This window comes from Candoia aspera, chromosome 1, assembly GCF_035149785.1.
Source record: "Candoia aspera isolate rCanAsp1 chromosome 1, rCanAsp1.hap2, whole genome shotgun sequence".
Classification (NCBI taxonomy): domain Eukaryota; kingdom Metazoa; phylum Chordata; class Lepidosauria; order Squamata; family Boidae; genus Candoia; species Candoia aspera.
Genome location: NC_086153.1, coordinates 126,882,212 through 126,907,858, shown reverse-complemented (window position 1 = coordinate 126,907,858; position 25,647 = coordinate 126,882,212). Strand labels below are relative to the sequence as shown.

At 46.9% G+C, this 25,647-nt stretch overlaps 1 protein-coding gene across 1 annotated transcript in view; it reads right to left on the bottom strand.

The window, feature by feature from the left end:
- The window catches only part of LOC134493463 (protein eyes shut homolog), a 529,249-nt gene that overhangs the window by 28,242 nt on the left and 475,360 nt on the right, over nucleotides 1-25,647 (bottom strand). The window contains 4 exon segments of the mRNA XM_063298062.1: nucleotides 1,478-1,622; nucleotides 2,699-2,865; nucleotides 14,242-14,424; nucleotides 15,968-16,140. Coding sequence (XP_063154132.1) covers nucleotides 1,478-1,622; nucleotides 2,699-2,865; nucleotides 14,242-14,424; nucleotides 15,968-16,140 — 668 coding nt within the window.

Sequence of the window (25,647 nt, the reverse complement as noted above, 5' to 3'; positions counted from 1 at the left end):
TGGAGTCCGTGATGCTCTCTAAGCTTGGTTGTTTGCTTGCAGATGTCTCATTACCCAACTAGGTAACATCATCAGTGCAAGTGTAATGAAATGTCTGCAAGCAAAACAACCAAGCTCAGAGAGCACCAAGAACTCCACAGTTCAGCCCTGAGCTACAGATATTCCCTTTGATTTATGTCCTTTCCTAAACTATAAGTTTTGTTTCTCTTATCTCTTTGGGGATAACTTTCTCTTCCCTTCCAAGAGTCTTCAATTCTGATTTCCCTGCAGACTCCACACCGTCTCCTGTAATGCTATTATCAATTCAATCTATGCAACAGTAGCCTCAGAATACAGTATATGATCTGAGCACTCAATTCTTAGCAGTCTCTACAATAGGGGCAAATTTGGTGCCATCCCACATAGACTGGCGTGTAGTTGGAAGCAAAGAGATACAGATAACTCTTTGTTACAACATGGTGGTCACCTGGGTTTTTGAAGCTCAGAACTGGCAGCCCTATTTTGCACCCAACAGCCAAATGGCCCTAGGTATAAGTTATAGGGGAAGGCAGGAAACCACATGAAGTGAGAACATTCCTCAGAGATCTCTACATCATCTCAAGGTATGCTTTTGCTTTGAGAGATGATTGTTTAACACTACATCTAAGAACCTCCTTTATTCATATGAATATAGCCTATTTTAACAGACCTCTTTGTGGGGTTACTTCATTATTTGAGCTTCAGAAGACAGATGTCCATGCAAGGTTGGCCCAAGACATTTATTTATTTTTTTTGCTTGAGGCAAAAAGCCAAGTTGCAAGCAACTTTATGCTTCATCCTTGTTAGTAAAACATAAAATAATAACAACCTGAATATCCCCGTCCAGGAATCCCAAAAGCTGCAATCTGAGGAGCCTCCTTATTTGTCTAAAAGTATACCTGGTCCAGTAAATCAGGACAGATTCTTTTTCACAGTGGCACCAAAGCTCTGGAATCCTTTCTCAAGGAAAGTGTAGTCTGTTCCCTTATTTTTTTTTTGCTTTTCATCAGCAAGCTTATTATTTTATTTTATTACTTTATATTTTATTTTGTTTTATTATTTTATACTTTACTTTACTTTACTTTACTTTACTTTACTTTACTTTACTTTACTTTACTTTACTTTACTTTACTTTACTTTACTATTTTATTCCAGAGAGCATTTATTTGGGGCCCTCAGAGCTGTTTTGAGATGTATGCTTTCTGCAATAAGGCTATTCAGTCATATTTACAGATCTTTTATTGTTTCAAGTATCTATGTGATAGTGTTTTTCTTTTTTCATTGATTGACCGCTGTGAGAAATTTTGGCATGCCTGTTTCAGACCTAGCTAATGTCCATATAAAGCTCAGAGCTTGCCTGGAGCCCTCTCTGTTTACTAGAAAACCAACTTCTTCCATTAAAAAGCATTAATATAAATACAATGACTTGATACACAAAGACAATAACATTGTTGCTTACCTTGAAAGCCATTCTTAAAACTGGATCCATTTGGTAAGAATTCTGGAATATATTCGATGTAACCTCCTACATAAAACTGACTAAAAACAGTGAGTCCAGTCAACTTTCCTGGTGATATAACTGTTTGGTTTTTTTGATCGTCCACCTTCAGAGAAACAAAAATATGCTATTCATAACTAACTGAATATATTATTTTTCATCACAATGCTAAGAAATAGAAGCATGCATATAAATTAACAGGGGGAGGAAATACCTTTCCTCCGCAACTCATTTGAAAATTATTGGAAGATTTTTAATTTCTTGGATTGCGAATAAAAGGACAGATGTTCAGATTTTTTGCTTGTATTTGTGTACTTTGTAGAAACATCTTCATACATTATTTCTCAGTGTTCCCTAAAATGTCAAGAGCAATTTATAAGTGGGATGTTGGTTAGGGTGGTAGCAAGAGGAAAGTAAAAAATGAAATATGTTTTTGAAAGGGAGGCCTCTATACAGTTTGTGTGCAAATTTTTGCGCAGAGTTTTTCATAGATCCTGATTATTGGTTTCCATACATCACACTAAGCCATGATTCAGGTTAACCATCGTTTACTGAAAAGCACAATGCTGTATATAAGGTACTATGTCAAAACTGAGCAAATCTCCTTATGATTCAGTGTAATGTGTAAACCAGATAAGTGAATATGCATCAGGAGAACTTGGCACATGCTATGCATTTCTGTTTATACCTTTGGGAAGCTAATTGTTATGCATTTTTCACCATTCTTCAAAGGAGTTCAGGATGGAACGTACAGATCTTTATTTATTTATTACATTTATATCCCACCTTTCATACAGGAGCTCAAGTGGGTGTATATAGTGCTCTCTCCTCTGACTTTCTTCTCCCACAACAGCTCTGTGAGGTAAGCTGGGCTAAAAGAGAGCTTCTGTGGATGATTGCAGATGAGAACCTGGAACTTCCTGGTGCAAATCTAACCGTTAACCATTATACTACCCTGGCTGTCAGATAGATTAAAAGCATGTCAATGTCACATTAAAGGTATATTTTTCTTCTTCCCATTTTATCCTGATAGCAGCATTGTGGGGTAGCCCGAAAGCATGATTGGCCAGAATCATGCCCTGAGTGTCATGGCCAAAGGCGCAATTGGTCCTCACTACAAGAAGAACTACGATAAGTAGTGAGGAACGTCTGTAGATGGAACTTTTCTAAAGTAAGGCTTACCTTCATCCAGCCATTTCTAAGCAATCTGCCAAGACTGACCGTGTGAATGTGACGTGTCAGGTCAAGCTGCTCACTAGTAATAGTCGCAATTCCGGATCCCAAGTTGTAACTGTATACCACGGTACCATTTCTCAGACCTAGCACTAGGAAATCATCACCATTAAGACCTGGAATGAGAATAATCACATAACTGTCAAAGATTATGTTACAGAGACTTCACCTCAGATAACTGTGGTAAAGCTGGTTTGACAGAATTACCTTATTACGGGTAATTTGTTTGCACTGCATGGAAGCGGGTGTCATGCGCTGCCTACCACTGAGTGAAACACAGACACTGATTCAGGGAAGAGCAGGTTCAGGTTTATTTCAGCGTAGTGCTAGACGAGAAAAAAGCTGAGAGTGAAGGGAGCGCGCCGGTGCGGGGTTTAAATAGCCCGCGCCGGTCAGCGCCCCCCCCACTTTGGGTTGCGTCATCCCCCCCTTGTCCTGCATGCTTCCGTGCCGGTAGGTGAAGGGTTGCAGGGCCCCTGCTGGTGCCCCGGGCTTCGCCCATAATCGGTTTCTTTCTCCGGCCGGTGATTGCTGTCAGCTGGGCGATCTCCGTTGCGCTTTGCTGACAGCTTCAGGTGTGCCTCGTGATCTGCCCTGTCTTTGTCTTTCCTTCTTCCTCTTTTGTGTCCTGATGGCTGGGTCATCCGGCCGGGGTCATTCCCTTCTCCTCGGGGTCTGTGTCTGTTGTTGTGCGTGCTTTGCTTATCTTAAATCCCTTCCTCTACTTCCTAGGTATTGTCATGTGTGCCATTGTGCTGATGCCTTCAGCTCAACGGTACTCATGACATACTGCCCCCCGTTCGAATAGTGCCCCCCCCCCCGGCATTCCGGTTTTCCCCGGGACAGCTGTCAAAAATTTTTTTTTTTTGAATTTCCCGCCGGAGTGTTTTCGCCCCTCCCCCTGTTCCGCCCTCTACCTCGTGTCCATATTTGGGTGTGTTCCGAGTGCGCATGCCTCAACCACACCCTGGGAGTGCGCATGCCCCGACCACACCCTGCTTGTTTGTGCTCAGTTCATCGTGGGTAGAGGCGTGGCTGGTCGGGTGCTTTTCAGCTCCAGGTAGGAACCTTATCTTTTTGTATTGTGAGTTCGTATTTGTTGTGTGTGCATCCTGGGCATTTGCCCCCTGGCGATGCACTTGTGACCAATCGTCTCTCCCTAGTGGGCCCGGGGCGGGGGGAGGGTGAGTCCTGGGGGGGAGGAGGTCTACTCAAGTCGCGGGCTTGGGGGGCCCTTTCCCCTGGGGGCGTGGCGGGTGGGGGGGGGAGGCCCGAGGGAGGAAGGGTGTTCAAGGGGCCGGTTCGGCTTGGCACCCCTTTGGCTTGTCGGGGTACGTCCTGTGGAATGCCCGGGTCAGGTCTGGCGCCTTGACGTGTTGCACCGCCACCCATTCTGGGTGGGGGAAGTGTTTCCACCTTACTAGGTAGTGTAGTGTTCCCCGTTGACGGTGAGAGTCGAGTATTTCTCTTACTTCAAAATGTTGTTGGCCGTCGATCATCACTGGGGAGGGCAGCGGCGTGCTTGGGTGCCATCGAGAGGTGGTTGCAGGTTTCAGGAGGCTGGTGTGAAATACCGGGTGGAGTCTCTGTAGATTGTGCGGCAGGTCCAGGCGTACTGCCACCGGGTTCACTATCTGTGTCACTCGAAGCGGCCCGATATACTTAGGCCCCAGTTTCTTCGAGGGTTGAGGTGATTTCAGGAATTTGGTGGATAGGTAGACCATATCCCCTGCCTGGAACGACGGTTGCTGGCGCCGGTGCTTGTCGGCCTGTTCTTTGTAGGCCGCCTGTGCTTCCTTCAGCGCTGCCGTGATTATTGGCCACGATTCCGCTATCTTCCGTCCCCAGTCACTAGCGTCCACTTGGGGTCCCAGGGGTTGCGGTAGCTCCGGTATGGGTACGAAGTCGTGCCCAGAGACTACTTCGAACGGGGTTTTCCCCATGCTCGTGTGGACGGCGTTATTGTATGCGACTTCTGTGAACGGAAGCAGTTCGACCCAGTCGTCTTGGTGGTAGTTGGTGTATGAGCGTATGAATTGTTCCAGGGTGGCATTGAGGATCTCTGTGGCTCCGTCCGTCTGGGGATGCCAGGCCGTGGATAGGGCTTGTTGGGTCCCAGTCAGTTTTAGGAAGGCCCGCCAGAATTTCGAGGTGAATTGTGTGCCCCTGTCGGTCACCACGCGTGCGGGACATCCGTGTAACCTGTACACGTGTATAAGGAAGAGTTTGGCCAGTTGCTGGGCAGACGGGACCGATGAGCAGGGGATGAAGTGGGCCTGTTTCGAAAAGTAGTCTTTCACCACCCAAATGGTCGTTTTCTTCTGGCTGGGTGGGAGATCTACTATAAAATCCATGGAGATTTCCTCCCATGGGCGGGAGGGCTCTGCCACCATTTGTAGAAGTCCCGGGGGCTTACCTGGTGCCCGTTTGGCCATGGCGCATGTCGGGCAGGACGCTACATAGGTCTTCACGTCCCGTCTCAGCGTGGGCCACCAGAATTGTCGTCGTGTGAGATGCAGGGTCTTTAGGAACCCGAAGTGTCCCGCTTGCTTGATGTCGTGTGATCTGCGCAAGATCGCCTGGCATTGCGATTCTGGGACATATATTCTGCCTTCCTCCCATGCTAGGTCCTGTGCCATTGTCACCTTGTTGGGGTTTGCTAGTAGCCAGGGGTCGGTTTTGAGGGCGGCAGTGAGGTCCGCGCGTATACCTCCTGGCAGTCGCGGGTGGCGCCGTCTGGTCGCTGGTTGCCCTGCCATCGGTTGCGATGTGGGGTTGGGCTGCTTCTGAGCGCCGCTCTGGGTGGTCACAGCCATCCCCAGCTGGGAGGCGGATAGGACCGTCCCGATCATATCTGGGACGGGCTCTTCATCTTGGGGCAGTCAGGAGAGGGCATCAGCCAGGAAGTTCTTTTTGCCTGGCATGAACTTCAGTTGAAAGTTAAAGCGGCTGAAGAATTTGGCCCATCTGACCTGTTTCGGGCTGAGGCGTCTGGGCGTCCGGAGGGCCTCGAGGTTCCGGTGGTCTGTCCAGACCTCGAATGGTTGGGTGGCTCCTTCCAGTAGATGCCTCCATGTTTCTAGTGCCGATTTTACTGCGAATGCTTCCTTCTGCCACACGTGACAGCGCCTTTCTGTCTCCGAGAATTTCCTCGACAGGTAGGCGCATGGCTTCAGGATTCCAGTGGGGTCCTTTTGGAGTAGTATGGCCCCCAGGGAGAAGTCTGAGGTGTTGGCTTGGACCACGAACTGCCGTTCTGGGTCTGGGTGCGCGAGGATTGGCTCCGTGGTGAACAGCGCTTTCAGCCTGTTGAATGCGGTTTGACACGCGGGAGTCCAATTTAGTACTGTCCCTGGGTTCTTGGCGCACCGTGTCCCCCCCACTCCTTTAGTTTTGAGGAGGTCTGTTAGGGGGAGGGCTATCTCCGCGAACCCCCGTGCGAATGACCTGTAGAAATTCGCGAAGCCGAGGAAGCTTTGGAGTTGGCGCCTGTTACGTGGGCGTTCCCAATTCACCACCGCCTCGACTTTTGCGGGGTCCATTTCTATGCCTTCCCCGGAGATTCGGTACCCCAGGTAGTCTAGGCGTGCTTTATGGAATTCGCACTTTGAGGGTTTGGCATAGAGTTTCGCCCTTTTTAGCTTCTCGAGGACTTGTCTGACTAGGGTTACGTGTTCCTCGTGCGTCTGGGTGTAGATGAGGACGTCATCTATATAGACCAGGACTCCTTTGAACAGGTGTTCATGCAGTACCTCATTGATGAGCTGCATGAACACTCCCGGGGCCCCTGCTAGTCCGAATGGCAGCACTTTGTACTGAAAGGCACCTAGGGGGCAGTTGAACGCAGTTTTCCATTCGTCCCCCTCCCTGATTCGGATTCGGTAGTACGCCTCGCGAAGGTCCAGCTTGGAGAATACTCTACCCGTGGACAGGTGGGCGAGCATGTCTTTCACGAGGGGTAGGGGGTATTTATTGGATAGGGACGCTGCGTTGAGGCCCCGGTAGTTGATGCAGAGCTGTAGGGTGCCGTCTTTTTTCTCCCAGAATAAGACGGGCGCTCCGACCGGTGAGCATGCCGGCTCTATGAAACCCCTATCCAGGTTTTTATCGATGAACTCCCGGAGGATTGTCATCTCCTTCGGGGTCATCGAGTAAATCTTCGGCCTGGGTAAGGGGACATCGGGAAGCAGATCAATCCTACAGTCCGTCTTGCGGTGGGGGGGTAGTTGATCTGCCTCCGCTTCTCCGAAGACCTCTGAGAAGTCAGCGTATTGCTCAGGTAGGTCTTCTGGGGTAGCTATGTTGTCCTGGGCTGCCGCCTCTGCCCGTCCCACTGTGGGGTTGATCCTGCCCACCGGAACTGGCAGCCGGTATGCGCCGTCGTCGAATTGGAAGGTGCGGGTCTTCCAGTTAATGCGAGGGTTGTTAGTCGTGAGCCATGGTATTCCCAAGACTACGATGGGCCGCCCTATGTGGGTTACCACAAACGATGTTCGTTCGGTGTGGGTGCCCATTTGGAGGGTGACCGGCTTGGTCTGCATCGTGGCTGGTTTCCCTCCCGCTGTTGAGCCGTCCAGCTGGTGGAATGCCAGCGGTGTGGGGAGGGGGAGGCAAGGTAGGTCGAGCTTGGCGACTATGTTGGGGTGGATCAGGGTCTTGGAGCACCCCGAATCCACTAGTGCTGCGGCCATGGTGGCTCTGTTGCCAATGGAGAGCCTGATTGCCACCATTATTATGGGGCTTTCGTCGCTTTGTCTATGTGTTTCGTGCCCCTGTCCCACCACCTGCCTCGTGGCGCGTTTTAAGGCAGGCGGGGAGCATTTCCTGCTGGCTGGTCTGGGCCTTCGGCGTCCTCCCCCCCCAAGTAAGCGTCCCAGCCTTCGTCCGGTGTCGCTCTGGCTCCGGTCATCTGGCGGTGGGGGGGCGGCGGTGGGTTGGTTGGTTTGAGCGCCGTTTTCAGTGCGGGTTTGGGAGCGCTAGTTAGTGTTCGGTTGGAGAAGCAATCTGCCGTTTTGTGCCCCATTTTTCCGCACTTCCCACAGGGCCCGCGAGTAAACTTCTTCTTTTGATACGTGGGACCGGCCGGCCCCAAGTGTGGCACGGGTACCTTTGGGCTGCTGTTTGTTTTGTCCTCTGTTGTCGCCATTAGGAAAGTGCGGTGCGCGTGTTCCGCTCTCCCCGCGAGGTGGATCCAGCCTTGCAGAGTCTCCGGGTCGTCCTGGTAGAGTGCCCATTGGAGTACCTCGTGGTTGAGGCCCCTTTTGAACATTTCTAGCAGGGTAGTCTCGGACCAGTCGTTGATCTTCCCTGTGAGGGCTTTAAATTCGAGGGCGTAGTCCGGGACAGTTCGTGTGCCCTGTTTGAGGCCTTGGAGCGCGCTTTTAACCCTCTCCTTGGCTAGCGGGTCCTCAAAGTAGTGTTTCATCTCAGTGATGAAGGCGTGGAAGTCAGAGAGGGCGGGGGAGTTGGACTCGTACATTTGGACGTACCAGTCCACCGCCCCGTCTTGTAGTTTGATCGCCACGGCTGCGATCTTGTCCGCTTCGGAGTTAAAGGAGTGTCCGTGCCGCCCCATGAACTCCCTGGCATTTGTGATGAAAAACGACAGTTTCGTGGGGTTCCCGTCAAAGAAAATGGGGAAGTCCTTTGGGGCCCGGGTGTTCGGTGAGTCCCCTCTTCTTGCTTCCCGACCCATGGCTTCGTCCACCTGGGACGCGTGCTGGTTAGCATTTGGCCTATGGGGGTGCGAAGACCCGCTCGGGGTTTGGATCGGCGTGTGTACCTGCACGGGAACGTAGTTGTGAGGCATGGAGGACATCAGCGATTGCAGCATGGTCCCGAGGTCCCTTAGTTGGGCCTCCATGGCCACGAGTCTGGCTTGCGTTTCTCGGTCCGAGATCCGCGCCGCAGCTGTGGTTGGACCTGTCAGCGTTTCCGTAAGGTTGAGCCACCGGTGGGGTTCAGGCATTCCCGTCCGCTGGTCAGCTTCCTCGATTTGGAAGTGAATCGGCTGGTTTGCCTCTCCGTCCTCCACCGCGCTTGCTGCAGTTGGGCTGAAGCTCCACGCCTGTGGCTCTGCTGCGATGTGGGGCGGGGAGGTCTCCGCGGGTCTTGGGAGGTATGTTGCTCCCTCCTGTGGCCGGGACGCCTCCGCCTCCCTCCGGGGTTGGAGGTGAGGCTCGGGGTGGGCCGGGAGGGTGTCCGTGGCTCCTGGGGTCCGCGTTGCCTCTGGCCTCAGTCGGTCCTCCTCCGCTTCTCGCCGTGCGGCTTGCCCGTCCTGGCCGCGACGCGTCGGCTCCATTGCCCTCCGCTCGTGTTCTTCTCGCCGTCTGTTCCTCCCGCGGCTCGTTGTTGTCCGGTGGGGCTTGGCGAGGCTGAGTTTATGACTCTCAGCTTTATGTCATGCGCTGCCTACCACTGAGTGAAACACAGACACTGATTCAGGGAAGAGCAGGTTCAGGTTTATTTCAGCGTAGTGCTAGACGAGAAAAAAGCTGAGAGTGAAGGGAGCGCGCCGGTGCGGGGTTTAAATAGCCCGCGCCGGTCAGCGCCCCCCCCCCACTTTTGGTTGCGTCATCCCCCCCTTGTCCTGCATGCTTCCGTGCCGGTAGGTGAGGGGTTGCAGGGCCCCTGCTGGTGCCCTGGGCTTCGCCCATAATCGGTTTCTTTCTCCGGCCGGTGATTGCTGTCAGCTGGGCGATCTCCGTTGCGCTTTGCTGACAGCTTCAGGTGTGCCTCGTGATCCGCCCTGTCTTTGTCTTTCCTTCTTCCTCTTTTGTGTCCTGATGGCTGGGTCATCCGGCCGGGGTCATTCCCTTCTCCTCGGGGTCTGTGTCTGTTGTTGTGCGTGCTTTGCTTATCTTAAATCCCTTCCTCTACTTCCTAGGTATTGTCATGTGTGCCGTTGTGCTGATGCCTTCAGCTCAACGGTACTCATGACAGCGGGCCTTTCTGTCACTGTTCCTGCCCCTTGGAACATCATATCCCCTGAGCCTGCCAGCCTTCCAAAAAGCCTTAAAGACCTAGATATGCTCCTAGGAAAGTGGGTCAGGAAGTTAATTAGAGCCCATGGGGTCTTTTTAGTTTATTAGACTAGTTTTTACCTCAGTGGGCATTATCGGTTTTATATTTTGCTTGCTATTTTGCATGGTGTTTTTATTTGTCATCAGCTGCCCAGAGCCACTATAACAAGAGCCACTATAATGGGTGGCCATATAAATCTAATTAAAAAATAATAAAATTTCAGGGGTATTTCTTTTTGGCTTTCCCATTTCCTTCACTATACCTTCTATACAGTACTTTAATTACTGAAGATCCCAAGAATGTGCATTACCTTTTGGAAAGGTTTTGTTTCCAGAAAATTTCAACATCCTCAATAATGGAGATTGTCTTACAGTATCAGAAAACAGCCTTCAAAATGGAAACTTCTAAATTGACAAAGGTAAATCTGAGGAGAACTCCTTTACATTATAAAAATGAGAAGAGATCAAATTCCTCATAATATTGTCCAGTCTTTTAAAATTTTCCTAAGTTTCAGAGGTGCTAAAAATAGTAATCCAGAGGAAGACTGAAATTTACAAATGTTATCTGCCAATTTTATCCATTTGTTCATTGAAGAAAACAATTACTTGTTTTCATGGCTGCTTTACCCACTAACTTGAAAGGTGTTTCTGTACAATATCCTGGGTGAGGCATGTCCATTTTCAAAACAGGGTCCTGGAAGTTTGCTTCCAATTCCTATGAGAATTAGAGTATTTTACCATTCTAAGCAAATTACAAATCTGCCAAGGACAGATTTGGGGAAACTAGTTATATTTAAAATAATGATGGTTTAGGGAATACGAAAGCTTCTTTCTCTCTTTTGAAGGAAATCTTAAAAGCTCTGTGAGTTAGGCCATGTTAAGTATTACATTCCTTTTTAAAGAAATTGATTATCAGATTATAAATCAGTCAGCCTCACAGTGAAAATTGATTTTCCTAAACTTTTCTAATTTCAGCTGATGTTCTGATGCCCCCTGGTGGCTATGTTTTTAAAGGAAGTTTTTCTGCACAGTATTTCTCATAATCAGGTGAGCATCCAAAACTATCATCTTTTATCGTTTGCATATTACCCACAAAATTCCTTTCTCATGATAATACCAGAAGTGCAAAGTGTTCTAAGCCTGAGCACTGGCCTATCATGTGCACGATAGACTGCAGAATTCTGGGTGATCTTCAGACCTCCTGGTTCTTCCGAATAACTGTGGCCACCATGGGGTGCAGTGGCTTCTGAATTGCCTTCCAGCTGCAGGCCTGCTGTTAACATCTTGCTCAACCCTGACCTCTACTCAGCTATTTGTTAGGCCAAAGATGGAGTGATAGTCCAGGCGTCTTTCTCCTCGCAGACAATGCCATACCTACAGTTACTAAGTAGTTGCTTGGTAGCTTAGATATCACATTATTTTCAGTGAGAAAATGGCAGAGTATCTCTGTCCTACAGTGCCCATTCTATACAGCAGAAGATTTAGCGTAATAGTGGAACCCCCACAGCGATATCTTAACTTCCTTAATTGTATTAATTATAGCAGTAGAAGAAAAAAATCATTTCTCCGAGCTCTTTTCATGTTCTTCTTTTACTTTATGATCAGTTTCCTAGACCCATGAACTATTTTGAAATACTTCTCAGAGCCATGGGCTGCTGTTTTAACTTTAGGAGCCAGAACTTATTCTTAAAGTTAAAAATGTTAGGGATGATTCTCAAAATCATAAACCAAAAATTAAAGGTGGGTAGTTCTGCATATGAGCAGCACATTCCCTCATGACTAACTGCAGGCAGCGCAGCATGTGATTAAACTGAAACTTTGTATGACTCAAGGCAGATAACTGACTTTATTCCTTTAAAAAAAAACAATGACAAAAACAAACAACTAGTAGAATGATATGTAGTATTCTAATTGTGGAGCACCATGACTTGAGTACTCTTCCAACCAGAAACAGACAGAAGCAGAAGTAGGAAAAGATAAAGTCTCCCTCAAGCTGAACTCAATTTTTGATGACTTCATAGTTATATCCATGTAGTTTTGTTGACAACAGAATGAAAATAGATTTCTACTGCCTTTTTCTGGATTTTTTTTTTTAAATTTTCCCAGTCTAGTCTACAGCCCTGGTTGCCTGCTATCAAAGTACTAAAGAGGTCCAACCCTCCTTAGTGTTTGAAGCTCAGCTCAGCTCAGCTCAGCTCAATGTTTGTTTATTTATTTATCAAATTTTGCCACTGCCCATCTCTCCCTGAAAGAGGGACTCTGGGTGGTTTACAATTACAGTTGCCACCCACTGGGCATTGTAAGTAAAGAGAATACACTTGAAGTAAATGATGGAATAAATTTGAATCAGCTCTAAATTTACTCAGCTATGATGGCATGGCAAGATGGTTGGAGGGTTCCTTTTGGCAATTCAGAGAAAACTGTTAGATGCTGGCTAGGAGGCAAAAAGGAGATGGAGATGACAGATTCTCTTCTCTGTGGGGTCCTTTTGATTTTATTTATTTATTTATTCGATTTCTATAGCCGCCCATCTCAACCAGTGACTCTGGGTGGCTCACAACAATAAAAACCATAAAACAATAAAACAATTACAATTAAAACAATTACAATAAAAAATAAATATACATGGCTGCCAAGTAAACAATGTAAGATGTCAATACAACCAAGAAATGGGACCATTACCACACTCGGGGCCCCAGGCCCAGGCACATAACCAGGTTTTGATGGCCTTCTAAAAGGCCAACAGGATTGGGGACATCCTGATCTCTGAGGGGAGAATATTCCAGAGGGCAGGCGCTACGGCTGAAAAGGCACGCCTTCTAGTCCCCGTCAACCGACATTCTTTGGCCGACAGGATCCGTAGCATGCCCAATCTACCAGATTGAATTGGATGGGTAGAAACAACTGGGAGAAGGAGGTCCCTTAGGTAACCCGGTCCCAAGCCGAGAAAGGCTTTAAAGGTGACAACCAGCACCTTGAATTGCACCCGGAAGCACACCGGCAACCAATGCAGCTCCCGTAGCAGCGGTGTTATGTGTGTCGAATTTTGAAAGGGGGAATCTGATTCTGATATATTCTATAGCCCAGATATGTTGTTCCAGGTTTCACATGACTGTGTCCTTGAAAAGATAGCTAAGTAGGTAGGTAAATAAATAACTAGGTAGGCAGATGGACACACAGTATATTAATGATCAGGATTTCAGTGGAAACATTATTTTCTATGCAATAAAAATATAACAAAATTGAGAAGCCTGAAAAGGTAAATGCATATTTATTTCTGTTCATTGTTCTTATAGTGTTGTTCATTGTATTCATTCTCATATGAGAATGAGACTATAAATATTCCAGGGAGGAGCCAAGACAGGGGTAAGACAGTAGCTTTTACACAGAGCTCCTCTGGGTTTTTTATTTATACTTATTTTTAGTACCATTTTTTGTTTTATCTTTAACCATTAACAACTAATTTCTCCCTCTGGAGATAATAACTGGTCAGAAAGACTGACTGGTGTGATGAGATAGGGAATGCTAAGAAAAACAGCCTGGAAAAGGACAAGATGATCAAATGCAAAGGCAAACATAAGAACCAGTCCAAGAAAGGCTGAAAGAGCTCTGAGACATGCAAGGACATCCAAGATCTTAAACAAGCCACAACAGAAGATCTGCTGCAGCACAATGATTCATTAAGTGAGTCATATCTTCATATTAATAACAGATATGTGATGCTTGACAGGGAAAGTAAGAAACTGACAATGCTTGAAGAGAAAATGCAGTAAGGAACTGGGGAAGCAAGGTGTTAGCCTTTCAAGGAAGTCCAGACAAGAAGCACAACCAGGAGCAGTAGCTCTGTGTTTATTGTAAGGTGGCATTAATAGAATCTTGCAAGACTGAAAGTATTTCTCCCTTCATTTCCTTTTACTTTCCAGAAAACTAGGGAGGGTCCCTTCTGAAAAGTTCCCCTCCTTCTATGGGCTGAGATATCTTTTACACACTGGTTGTCCAGTCTGCAGCTCTCCCTCCTGTCTCCAAAGGTAATTCCCACATACCATTACACAGGGAGACTTGAAATTCCTTGCTCTGAGTCTGACTGCACATGCAGATATAGCCATCTAAGATCAGTTACTGGCAGCTAATAATTACATTATTAGAGAACCAGTCTGGTGTAGTGGTTCAGGCATCAGGCTAGAAACTGGGAGATGGTAAGTTCTAGTCCCCTCTTAGGCACAAAGCCGGCTGAGCTCAGTTCAACCCTGAGCTACAAATATTCACTTCGATCAGTCACTCTCTCTCAGCCCTAGGAAGGAGGTGAAGGCAAACCACTTCCAAAATCTTGCCAAGAAAACTGCAGGGACTTGTCCAGGCAGCCTCCGAGAATTGGACATGATTGAATGGATTAAAAAAATAACAATAATTACATAAACATTCAAACATAATTTCCTAGCTGCTATAGGGAAACACATTCCAAATCCTTACCTTGGCCCTTCTGACCAGTAAAAAAGATCAGATTGTCTTGTAGTGATGAATTGTGGTTTGCCAGCTGAAATTTCAGGCGGATTTCATAGTACAGGCTGATGTTTGGAATTGCTGAATATGCTAGGAATGAGGTATAACCGAAAGCATCTGTTCCACCGAAGCTGGGATAGGTAATATTAATGGCTGTTAAAAATAAAAAAAAATAAATAGCATTTGTTTGCAGAAAACTAGCAGTGATTTTTGACTGGTAGCAAAATGAACTATCTGGCTGGGAACACTGTAAGATAGCTTGCATTGAGGATGGGAGAAAACAAGAACATTACAAGAGCTACAGGGGACCAGAGCAACATCCAAGAACATAGGGAACTATGGAAAAGTTCATGTCTTATAGTTCTCCCTCAGTCTTTTTGGTCACTGCTGTATATTTATTTATTTATTTATTTGCAGGACTTATATGGCCACCTATCTCATAAAATGATATTAGGCAGCTCACAACAATCCATAAAAACCAAGATAAAAAGAGAAGTACCCTTCCCTTCAAGCACCAGACCAAACAGCCTCCCAGCTCAACCCCTACCCTAGCCCAATGCTTGGGGGAAGAGCCAAATCTTCACAGCCCTCCAGAAGGCTAGGGACTCCTCAGATCTCAGGTGGGAAGCTATTCCAAAGGGCTGGGGTAGCCACCAAGAAGGCACACCTCCAAGGTCTCATCAGGTGGCTACATTTAAGGGAGGGGACCTGGCGTGTACCCATCCTATCTAACTTAGTAGGCTGGGTTGAAACAGCATCTGAAAACATCTGGGATCAAGTGGTCAGATATTTCCCAATGTGTTTGGTGATGTGCAGGAACAGGAACAAAGTTTCTCTCTTCAAATTATTAAAATGGCCATATCTTTTATAAAGCTTGTGCGGCTTTATAAAAACTGCTTTGAAAGCTGCTCCAGGCAGACATCTCATTTATGTGCATGCATGATCATTTAGTGCTTCTCCTTCTTCCCAGAGAAGCAATGTGGCTGTGCATACACTTACATGTAGAGACAACCAGGAGCAGCTTCCAAAGTAGCTGCACGAACCTTGTAAAAACACATCTACTTAAATTATTTGAAGAGATGTGCTTTGCACTACCATAAATTATGAAACACCTATTTCAAGATTTACTCAGCCTAGTGTGTGTGTGTGTGTGTGTGTAATACTAAACTAATTAACAGAAAAAATGTATACTGTACACCCACTCACATATATTTGAAAATGAAATATTCCAGGGAACTCCAGAACATTCTGTTCCTCCACTGTGGACCATGTGGAAATTCCTATGGACAATGCCATTCCAGGGGTAGTCTGTTTCCCAAAGTAAATAATCCAAGCTGGAAACAAACTGGAGTGTCCCAGACACATTGTTCCAGATGAAACATTTGGATCACATTCAGTTCAGAGGATTTACTTCTGGAATTTGCCTAACTGCCGCCAGAATGCCATGGTGCAGAGGAGGTTTGGCACAATCCGGAGAGGGAACAAAACATTCTGGAGTTTTGTACACCCTATTATTAACAATATTGATGACTATAACCCCATATAGGAGTATAATAGGATACATCCAGATCACATGGGTTAATGTTTTAACATTGAAATTGCTTTCAAGTGACAATGTCATCATTTTCAGTTTCCTAAAAGGAAAACAAAACAAAACAAAAGAGGGCACTGGCTTAGGACTCAAAATTGTTCTTACCATCATTACAAAAAATTCCGGTTCTTCCATATGGACAGAGGCACACAATGTCCTGGTTGGATTTAGGAGAACAAGTTGCTCCATTTCCACATGGATTCTCCTCACAGTTTGAAAACTGACATAATTTTCCAGAGTAGACAGGAGGGCATTCACAGAACCAGTTCTCTGTGTCACTAGAAAGAAAGAAAGAAAGAAAGAAAGAAAGAAAGAAAGAAAGAAAGAAAGGAAGAAAGAAAGAAAGAAAGAAAGAAAGAAAGAAAGAAAGAATATATATACACATAAACACACACTCACACACACTGAGGTATCTCCTAGGAAAGAAAGGAACAGCAGTCATCGTTTCCCCTCAAATCCACTAATGCACAAAGCGATTTTCAATCACAGTTTCTTTGCCTATGATTCAGAAGTCTTTCTAAGTTTGGGCGCTTTGCTCTAAGAACGTTGCTGCTTTATATTTTAGGACTTAGCGTAACGCTTCAAAGCCCTTTTTAAGCATTTGCCAGCTTCTCTTGCCATTTGTTTTCCTCTGTTCATAATGTTCAGAGGTCCTCAGATAATTTGTGGTACTGTCTCAGTGCAGCGCCAAACATTCTTGTTCTGCTTTCAAGTTTTCAAAAGCACAGATAAGGCAAATGGGATATTATCTATCTTAAAATAAAAGTTATTACTTTCTGAAAGAAAGTTTGGTAACTGGATTACTTCTTACCCATCCCCTGCTTTTAGCAGTAGCTTGCTAATGAAGAATTTGGGAGAAAACAGTTTGCCCACTGTTCTGTGCCATTTTGGTTTGAGGTAAGAAAAAGATTGACTTACTATGAATGTTTGGTTCATGCACCAACACAGTTTTCATGTAGTAAGTCCCTTGGAAACAAAAATATGAATATGAATAACATTCTGTCTTTTGGAGCAAGGGGTTCCATGGATACTGAGCAGACTGGAATCACAAATCATAGTCTGATCTTGCTTTAACTGAACAATGCACAAATGTTTGGTGTTGCAATCTTCTGCTTTTTGTTGTGGAAAAAGGAAGGGTGTAGTGAGTGTCTTAGCTTCAAGCACCCTTATTGTCCTTTTGTCTACTTAACTTCTAAACCATCAACTCCCATCAATTTTGCACTATTACAACAGTGATAGTGAGCATAAAAAAATAAAAACTAAGGAAATGGTCTTTGCTATCCCATGGACCTTAGAACAGTATCCCACAGACCACAGATTTGGTTCTTCCCTCGTGGATTGGATTCCCACTCTCATTTTCTTCCTGGTCTCCAAGGCTGTTTCTAAGGTTCAGGAAATGTCTTGCTTGCCATGAACATCTCTTTGTCCTCATGTTTATCTTGCCAAACTACAGCCAGCAAGGAATTTGGATTTGACTGAATGCTTCAAAGTCAAAGCACTCTGATTTAAGATAGGATGGGGCACTCTGTTAAACAGCAGCAGCAGCAGCAGTAGCAACAACAACACAGTTCACTGCTTAAGCAATGAAAGGAAATACACAACCAGATTATAAGTAACATCCAGAGCTCTTGCCAAGGAAGCTATGTTTATTAACAGAAGCAAATTAGTAATCCTCCTGACACTCATGGCACCTAACAGTTCATTAGTGGAGCCCACCTGCTGTCCAGGCAAAGAGAATCTCAGCTGGGAAGCTTTCTAGAATGATTCCTCTCAAATAATGCTCCAAACGGTTTTTGAAAAGGAGAGCACTGTCAGCTGCAATAATACATTTCTGTGAATAGCCTATTATACATTCAGCACTGCTGCTAAAGAGGGGAGGCAGAGGAAATTTCAATGGATGTGGCATTGAAGACCCTATATTTTCAATTATTTTGATATCTAGGTTGTTTCAATCTTCTCATCACAGAGGTAATTGGCACACTTGCAAAGTCATGAAGGGTACAGTCTATTGAAAAGTTTTCATGCATTTCTGTGTGGCTTCCATTCATTTAATGGGGTTTGCACTCAATCTGGGAACAGGTTCAAAACTGTAGTTGTTATAGAAGCTGCCACTGGCAAATAAGCTCCTTAGAAAATATTATTAGGACTGCACTGCATACATGTTAAATATATATTTCAGAAAGTGATCTTGCAGAAATGGTGATTCCCTCACAAAAACAAACACTTTATTTTCTTGTCTTCTAATAGAGCATGAAGTGGAGAACCTGTTGTCCTCCAGCACTACTCAACTACAACTCAACTACTCAACCACATTCTTCATCATTGGCCATGCTAGTTATGACTGCTATGAGTTGCAGATCAGCAATATTCAATAGGCCACAGGTTTCCCACTCCTATATTAGGGACCTAGCATTTGTTAGAGATTTTCACTGCCCACTTGTCATGTTCGCCGTTTCAATGTCTTTGATACATCGTAACGTTTCGCATGTCATTAGCTGGATGCGTGTTTCATCTTTCTCGGGAGGATGGGAGTAGTTATCTTTTGGCTTTGCTTTGGAATGTATTTACATTGTTTACTGCGCTCAAGGTTACTTTCCCAGGCTAGCAACTCTGACGATTGCTAGCACCTGTGCCGGGCGGGGCTGTTACGAGGGAGGCGGGATACGTTTGCACCAAGGGTTTAAGTTTGTATTTGGCGCGCTTTTGCTCATTCTCAGCTTTCTCTGTATTTGCCTTTAGTTCCTTAATAAATCAGATTTCATAAAGCAGCCTCTTGTGAGTCTGAGTATTTGGGCTAGGGCAATCATTACATAAAGCTGAGAATCTAAGATCCTAACTCCGCTGGCCCCTGTCCAGGAAAGGACAAGTTGTCTAACCCTGTGAGGGAGAGCGCCAGCGATGACCGAACCCGACATAGTGTGGATGGAAGAAGGGGAACCGGACTCGACCGTGAGGCGGCCCGACCGACCGCCCCAGGGAGGGGAGCTGTCCGCCATCCTAGAAGAGGCGAGCTCCGAGTCGGAGGGCGAAGCCGAGGGTCTGAAAACCACCCCGGAGACTACCGTAAATTCTCCGGGCGAGTTGGTCACCTGGGATGAGACCCAAGGGGATGCCACGGTGGCGGGGGGCCCATCCTGGAAGCAGAGATACCCCTTATCCCCCAACGTGGTGCAGGTGCAGCCAACGGAGGGCTCCCCCACCCCGGATCGGATCCGAGTGCTGGAGTCAAAAATGGACTCGTTAGAAGCTATACTGAAACAGCTGAGCTTAGATGTGACCTTGTTGCGGGAAGTCCGGGGAGAATCAAGCCAATGGTATTCAACCCCTTCGTCCCATGTGCAGTCCCCGGAGCAGCGACGGCCGGTGCAGAGGCGCGAAGGGGACCAGTCGGTCCAGATGGAGGTCGCGGCATCGCCAGGGCAACCGCCCCGGGGCCCCGCGCCCCCGCGAGCCAGGGAAGCACAAACCCCTGCAGCACCGGCGGCGGGGCGCAGCCCGGCGGGAGGCGGGATGAGAGACTTCCCGGACAAGTTTGATGGGGACCCGACCAAACTCTCATTTTTCTTGACGAATGCTAAAGCCTACATGGAGGAATGGGGGTCGATTTTCCAGTCGGAAAAGGCAAAGATCATTACCATTGCCACCAAACTGAAGGGGAAGGCGGCAGACTGGTATGTCCAGATGTGCCAGTTGGAAGCGCCGGAACTGGAAAAATTCGATGAGTTCCTCTGGGCATTGAAACAACACTTCGAGGATCCTTTGGCGAAAGAGAGGGCAAAGCGAGCCCTGAAGGAACTTAAGCAGGGGTTCAGATCCATGGCGGATTATGCTTTGGAGTTTAAAGCGCTGGCTGGGAAGGTGGATGACTGGTCCCAAGCCACCATTATCAAGCTATTCAAGGATGGCCTGAATACAGAGGTGCTGCGCTGGTCCTTAGGGAGGGACGACCCATATACGCTGTACGAATGGATCCTGCTGGCGGGGAGGGCTGAACATGCCCATGAGATCTTCGCCCATCGAAAGGCCGCCAAATCGGGGCGGGAGATGAAGCCCAGCCGCCCATCGAGCACCGGGGGAAAACCAGGACAACGACCCTGGGACAAGGAGCGAAAGAAGCGGTATGCGAAAGGCCTGTGCTTAAGATGTGGTAAAGAGGGGCATCGCGTGGCGGCGTGCCCGAAGGCAAAGGGAGAGGAACGGCTCGGAAAACCGCTGGCAAAGTCCCCTGCCTTGCCGAGGAAGCAGAAAGCCGCGGTGGCTGAAACCGAGGGAGACGATGCGAGGGTGAGCCCGAAATCCTGCAGCCGGCGGGAAACGCCAGCCACCTGCTTTAAAGGGCGCCGCAGGGCAGGTGGTGGAAGAAGGGCGCGAGCCTTCATCGGTGAGTGGTAGTTACCGCATTCTCACGGTGAAACTGAAGTTGGGCTCCCAAACCAAGACTGTAGAAGTATGGGCCATGATTGATTCGGGGTGTTCCCGGTGTCTAATGCACCCCGATGTGGTAGCGGCTTTAGAGCTACCTACTTTCCCTTTACAGCGACCCATCGCCTTTACACAGCTGGATGGGTCCATGGCAGGGGGCAAACCGGTCACCCATTTCACAGGGCGGGTAGCCTTGCAGCTGGGCAGCCATCGGGAAGGTTTGTCTTTTGTCGTGGCTCCAGTAGGGGGTCCCTTGGTGGTGTTGGGGGTGCCCTGGTTGGTGCAGCAAAACCCCCAAATCAACTGGGTTTACCGGACTATCACGTTTAGGGATGGGTTCTACCAAGCGACTGAGGGGAAGGGTGCCCCAGAGGAGATGGTGGGGGTTGCGGCAGCTGCGACTCCGCATTGCCCGGCCCCTCCTCTGGAAGGCTTGCCGGCGGATTACAGGATGTTTGCTGATGTGTTCGGCGAAAAGGAAGCCGACCAGCTGCCTCCCCATAGAAAGACGGACTGTGCCATCGAACTGCTTCCCAACACCCAATTGCCCAAGCCAAAGATTTATTCCATGACACAAAAGGAGTTGACTGTGTTGAGAGACTTTGTGGACAAAAATTTGGTGCGCGGATTCATCGAGCCGGCGAATTCCCCGGTGGGGGCGCCAGTTCTCTTTCGCCCAAAAAAGGATGGGACATTGAGACTTTGTACCGATTTCCACGGATTAAATGCCGTCTCAATTTCCAACAAATATCCCTTGCCATTGATCAAAGACATGTTGTCACATCTGGCCAAGGGAAAGATCTTCTCTAAACTTGATTTAAGAGAAGCATACTATCGTGTACGAATCAAGGAGGGGGATGAGTGGAAAACTGCATTCAATTGCCCGTTGGGAGCCTTCCAGTATAAAGTGTTACCTTTTGGGTTGGCTGGGGCCCCTGGGGTATTTATGCAATTGATCAATGAAGTACTGCATGAACATCTGTTTAAAGGGGTATTGGTGTATTTGGATGATGTATTGATTTATACTGAAACCATGGAAGAGCATGTGGCTCTGGTAAAAAGAGTACTGAGTAAACTCAGGTCAGCAGAATTGTATGCCAAACTGTCTAAATGTGCATTTCACCAGACCCAAATTGACTACTTGGGGTATAGAATTTCAGATAAAGGCATAGAAATGGACCCTGCCAAGGTGCAGGCTATCATGGACTGGGAAAGTCCCCGCACCCGCAGGCAACTTCAAAGTTTCCTGGGGTTCAGCAACTACTACAGATTATTCATAAGGGGGTTCGCTGAAATTGCCTTGCCACTCACCGAACTGCTTCGAACCAAGGGTGTGGGAGATACTCGGAGAGTAAAGAATCCTGGGGCGCTGTTGCGCTGGACGCCTGCTTGTCAAACGGCGTTTGAGCGGCTAAAAGCAGCTTTTGTCCAAGAGCCCATTTTACAACATCCTGATCCCTCAAAACCTTTTGTGGTGCAGGCGGATGCCTCCGACTATTCCATTGGGGCATTGTTGATGCAACAAGACGGGACAGGGTGCCTCAAGCCATGTGCCTACTTGTCCCGCAAGTTCTCCGAGACTGAGAGATGTTGGCATGTATGGGAAAAGGAGGCATTTGCAGTAAAAGCCGCATTAGAAGCCTGGCGGCATCTGTTGGAGGGGGCGAATCATCCCTTTGAAGTATGGACTGATCACAAAAACTTAGAGGCTCTTAGTACCCCTCGAAAACTGAGCCCCAAACAGGTTCGGTGGGCTCAATTTTTCAATCGATTCAATTTTCAGTTGAAATTTATTCCGGGGAAAAGGAATTTCTTGGCTGATGCGTTGTCCAGGCAACCTCAGGACTCCGGGGCAGCGCCAGAAGTGGTCAGCACCCTGTGGACAGCGCCCCAATTGGGTATGCAGGCTGTGACGCGTAGCCAAACACGCGCGCAGCAGCCTCCCACTGCGGACGCCGCCCAGCCGAACGCTTTGTCAATTCCCTCCCAGTTGCAACAAAAGTTTCTAAAAGAACTGAAAACGGATACTTGGTTGCTTGCTAATAAAAACAATGTTACTTTTGACCGAGGCTTCGCTTGGAAATCTAATCGTCTCTATGTCCCTGAAACCCTCAGAAAAGACGTGTTACTACGTTCACACGATGACAAACTGGCAGGTCACTTCGGGTTTGTAAAAACCCTGCACCTGGTTCGGAGACAGTTTTGGTGGCCCACATTACGTAAGGATGTTAAAGACTACATTGCCTCCTGCACTGTTTGTGCCATGTCTAAACGCAAGGTGGGCAAGCCCCAGGGACTGCTGCAGCCGGTGGCTGCCCCTTCTTGCCCCTGGGATGAAATCTCCATGGACTTTATTGTTGAGCTACCACCCAGTCAACGCAAAACGGTCATTTGGGTGGTCAAAAACTATTTCTCAAAACAAGCCCACTTCATCCCGTGCGTATCCATTCCGTCGGCACGTCAGTTGGCCCGCCTATTTCTTGTACACGTGTACAGGCTACACGGATGTCCCTCATGTTTGATTTCGGACAGGGGCACACAATTTACTTCACAGTTTTGGCGTGCGTTCCTTAAATTGTTAGGCACGAAGCAAGCCCTGTCCACGGCTTGGCATCCCCAAACGGACGGGGCCACAGAGGCTTTAAATTCTACTCTAGAGCAATACCTCCGAGCTTTTGTGAATTACCAGCAGGACAACTGGGTAGACCTCCTCCCTTTTGCTGAAGTAGCGTACAACAATGCAGTGCATCAAAGCACTGGCCAGACCCCATTTCGTGTGGCCCAAGGCAGAGACTTTGTCCCAATCCCTGATCTACCGCAACCTACCGGCGGATCGGCCACCCCGGATAATTGGGCAACGCAACTGGCAGACTCCTGGCCAATGATTCAAAAGGCACTAGCTGATGCACAATTGGATTATAAACAATACGCTGATCGAAAGCGGGCCCCTCAGCCGGCATTTCAAGTAGGGGACTCAGTTTACCTTTCCACCAAGTTCATAAAGTCCTCACAACCTTGCAAGAAACTGGCTCCTAAATTTGTGGGTCCTTTCCCAATTACCGCTCAAATTAACCCTGTGACTTTTAAACTTGACTTGCCTCATAACCTCAAACGCTTACACCCTGTTTTTCATTGCAGTTTGCTCAAACCGACTATTCCTTCTGACCGCTGGCACCGCCAACCTCCACCTCCAACCCCCATCATGATTGACGGTCAGCAACACTTTGAAGTTAAAGAAATTTTGGACTCTAGACGCCTTCGCAATACTTTGCAATACTTAGTTCGCTGGAAACATTTCCCTCATCCAGAGTGGGTCGCTGCACCAGATGTGGCTTCCCCTGTTCTCGTTGCCCGTTTCCACTCAGCTTATCCCACTAAACCGGGTCCCTAAGGGTATTTTTAGGGGGGCGGTATGTCTTGTTCGCCGTTTCAATGTCTTTGATACATCGTAACGTTTCGCATGTCATTAGCTGGATGCGTGTTTCATCTTTCTCGGGAGGATGGGAGTAGTTATCTTTTGGCTTTGCTTTGGAATGTATTTACATTGTTTACTGCGCTCAAGGTTACTTTCCCAGGCTAGCAACTCTGACGATTGCTAGCACCTGTGCCGGGCGGGGCTGTTACGAGGGAGGCGGGATACGTTTGCACCAAGGGTTTAAGTTTGTATTTGGCGCGCTTTTGCTCATTCTCAGCTTTCTCTGTATTTGCCTTTAGTTCCTTAATAAATCAGATTTCATAAAGCAGCCTCTTGTGAGTCTGAGTATTTGGGCTAGGGCAATCATTACACCACTGGAAGTAGAATTGAATTGGAAATGAACTTAGCATTTAATGTACAGGTAGTCCTTGCTTAACAACCATTTGTTCAGCGACTGTTTAAAGTTACATCGGTGCTGAACAAATAGTACTTACGCCCAGTCTCCAAAGTTACGGCTGTTGCAGCACCCCTGCAGCCATGTGATCAAAATTTGGATGCTTGGCAGTCCACCTACACTTACAACCACAGGGGCACTTCAGTTCCTCCCACCCATCTCTGTTGATTATGTCTGGCAAATTAGTGATATGCTGTTCCTTAATTATTCTTTCAATTGGCTCCCTTAATTTTTCTTCTGAAAATTTCTATTCCCAGGAAGAATTGTCCATGCATTTCCTTGTCCCCACTAGACAAACAAATGGTAGAATTGACTTAGGTATTTATTTAATACTACAAATACAGAAGATACTGGGAAAACACAGGAAGATACTGGGCTCTAATTTATGTCAATGACACTATCTAGATTCCAAGGATGGTTTCAAATGAGGCATTTATTGTATTATATCCTGCCTTTCTCTCAGAATTTTGCCAAAGAAGGAAAGAGGAGGGGGGACTCAAACAATATAGTGTTCGATTTCTGAGTTTTCTTACTGCTCATCTCTTCCATTAAAGAGAAAAAAGAGGCCCAGCTGCACAGTGACCTTTCCTTGGTAGCTCTGGGTCTTGAAGCCTCCTGACTGAACAAAAAAGGTGGCAGTTTCAGAGAAGAGAACAAGGATGAAAGCAGTCATTACATCTTGGAAAGATTAAACCTTGATAACCTTTACAACAACTCTGAGAAAAGACAAATAGTGTTGTCTGCATTGGCCAAAAGGACAGAGGACTGAGTGGTTGGAATGATGCCTCACTCTGATGATATTAGATGAGGCACTTACACCACAAAGCTATTTTAATTAATTAATTAATTAATTAAACAATATTTGTAGTTCACCCTAACCTTACAGTACAGTAAAATTTAAAAAAGCATTAAAACATATAGAAATAATAGAAATCAGCAATAAAAAAACTTAGTATGCGTAAGGTGCCATTCACCTAACCTAAGTGCCAAATTCCTGCTGGAATAATGCTGCTTTGGCCTGTTTTTGACATAATTGTACAAGAGGGGAGGGGAGGCTGTTCCATAAAATGGGGGCCACCTCTGAGAAGGCCTCTGAATTTTTAAATTCTTAAAAGAAAAAAATAAGAACTTTTAACAGATGTATTTTACTTGTACACACTCTGATATTTATTAACTTATTTAGAATATTAAATGGATGTGGGTTGATTTGGCAGTAAATGACAACTAAACAAAACAAGCATAGCTAAAGAAAAACAAAGGGGCTCTAGAAAACACAACTAAGTCATCTCTTGATACTAAACTACAGAATACTTCTCCACCCAAACAATTCTCAAAAGTATAAAAACGAAAAGGGCTTTTGAAACAGGTCTCTCCACCATGGGAAAATGAGAGGGGAAAATGGAAGTTTGCTTTGACCAGAGAGAATGCAAACTCTTGCTGGCCATGAGGGTTATAAAGTGACTGAGGGTCAAACACCACCATTCAGTGTAAACC